The sequence below is a fragment of the Austrofundulus limnaeus genome, unplaced genomic scaffold (genome assembly GCF_001266775.1).
Source record: "Austrofundulus limnaeus strain Quisiro unplaced genomic scaffold, Austrofundulus_limnaeus-1.0 Scaffold497, whole genome shotgun sequence".
Taxonomy (NCBI): domain Eukaryota; kingdom Metazoa; phylum Chordata; class Actinopteri; order Cyprinodontiformes; family Rivulidae; genus Austrofundulus; species Austrofundulus limnaeus.
In genome coordinates this window covers 198,096-199,205 of record NW_013952899.1, presented here as the reverse complement: position 1 = coordinate 199,205, position 1,110 = coordinate 198,096, and the positions used below count along the sequence as shown (strand labels likewise).

General features: G+C 38.9%; 1 protein-coding gene across 2 annotated transcripts in view; it reads right to left on the bottom strand.

The window, feature by feature from the left end:
- Positions 1-1,110, bottom strand: part of LOC106530177 (F-box-like/WD repeat-containing protein TBL1XR1) — a gene marked incomplete in the record, with an annotated part of 34,949 nt that overhangs the window by 14,057 nt on the left and 19,782 nt on the right. For both annotated transcript variants that reach the window (XM_014025760.1, XM_014025761.1), the window contains 2 exon segments: positions 533-630; positions 719-782. In XM_014025760.1, the coding sequence (XP_013881214.1) occupies positions 533-630; positions 719-782 (162 nt within the window).

The window sequence follows — 1,110 nt, the reverse complement described above, 5'->3', positions numbered from 1 at the left end:
ACATCTGGTGAAAATTTCATGTCATTAGCACCTCTAGTAATATATTTACTGAGAAAAATGGTGACGTGTTCAATACTTATTTTACCCGCTGTATGTGAATTTAAGACTTAAGGATTTTTAAGGATCCTCGGACACCCTGCTGTTTTCTCCTCCCTGTCGTGCTCCGGGTCAAATTACAAAGCTGAACTTCAGGCGTTATCCTAAATTAATGTTCAAGCTGAATGGAGCTCGCACCAGAGCAACCAGTCCAGGTCATTTACCCAAAATGCATTGCAGATTAAACATGGGAACATTTGTGTGACATTAATATTTTTTAAATGATAAAAACTGTGCAGTCTGATGTATGCTCTAGTTTTTAATAGTTGAAGGGAATGTCGACCAAATAAAGTCTATTGTTTCAGCTAGACAGACATCCTTTTAAGGAATTGTGGTAGGTGTAACCCAGCATGCACGAAAACACACAACAACATCACCCTTTCACCTTTGTCAACAGGCAACAAGACACAAAGTGGGTCAAAGCAAACTGTCTTACCTTGTCTACACCTGCACTGAGGATAAAATTTCCTTTCTTATTCCACTTGAGTGCAAATATTGGACCTTTATGCTGACCCAAAGTACTCGCCAGGTTACCTGAAAACAGAATGTTTGAATGCAACTTATAAAAGCAAGTAGAGATTTGTTTGTATAACAAATATAAAGCAGAGTCAGTGAGTGTTACCATCTTTTGTCCATATTCTAGCAAAGCCATCATATGACCCTGTTGCCAGCAAAGTGCCTTCACTCTGAAAGAAAAACAATTTTGTTTTAGACCAGCCTTTTTCAGTATGATCTGCATTTACTGCCCTAATTGTGCCTCATTTAAGATGCAGACATCACTGTCTGTGTATGTAAAGTTTAAGAAAAAGAGTTAGCAGAAAGGACTGTGTTACTCAGAGAAAACATAGTTTGTAGCTGAGCAGCAGAAAACGTCATTTTCTCATAAGACAAAGGAAAATACTGCGTCACTAGAAGAAATGCCTTTAGCAGAAGAAGTGGTTTCAGGCAGAAACAACACACACACACACACACACACACACACACACACACACACACACACACACACACACACAC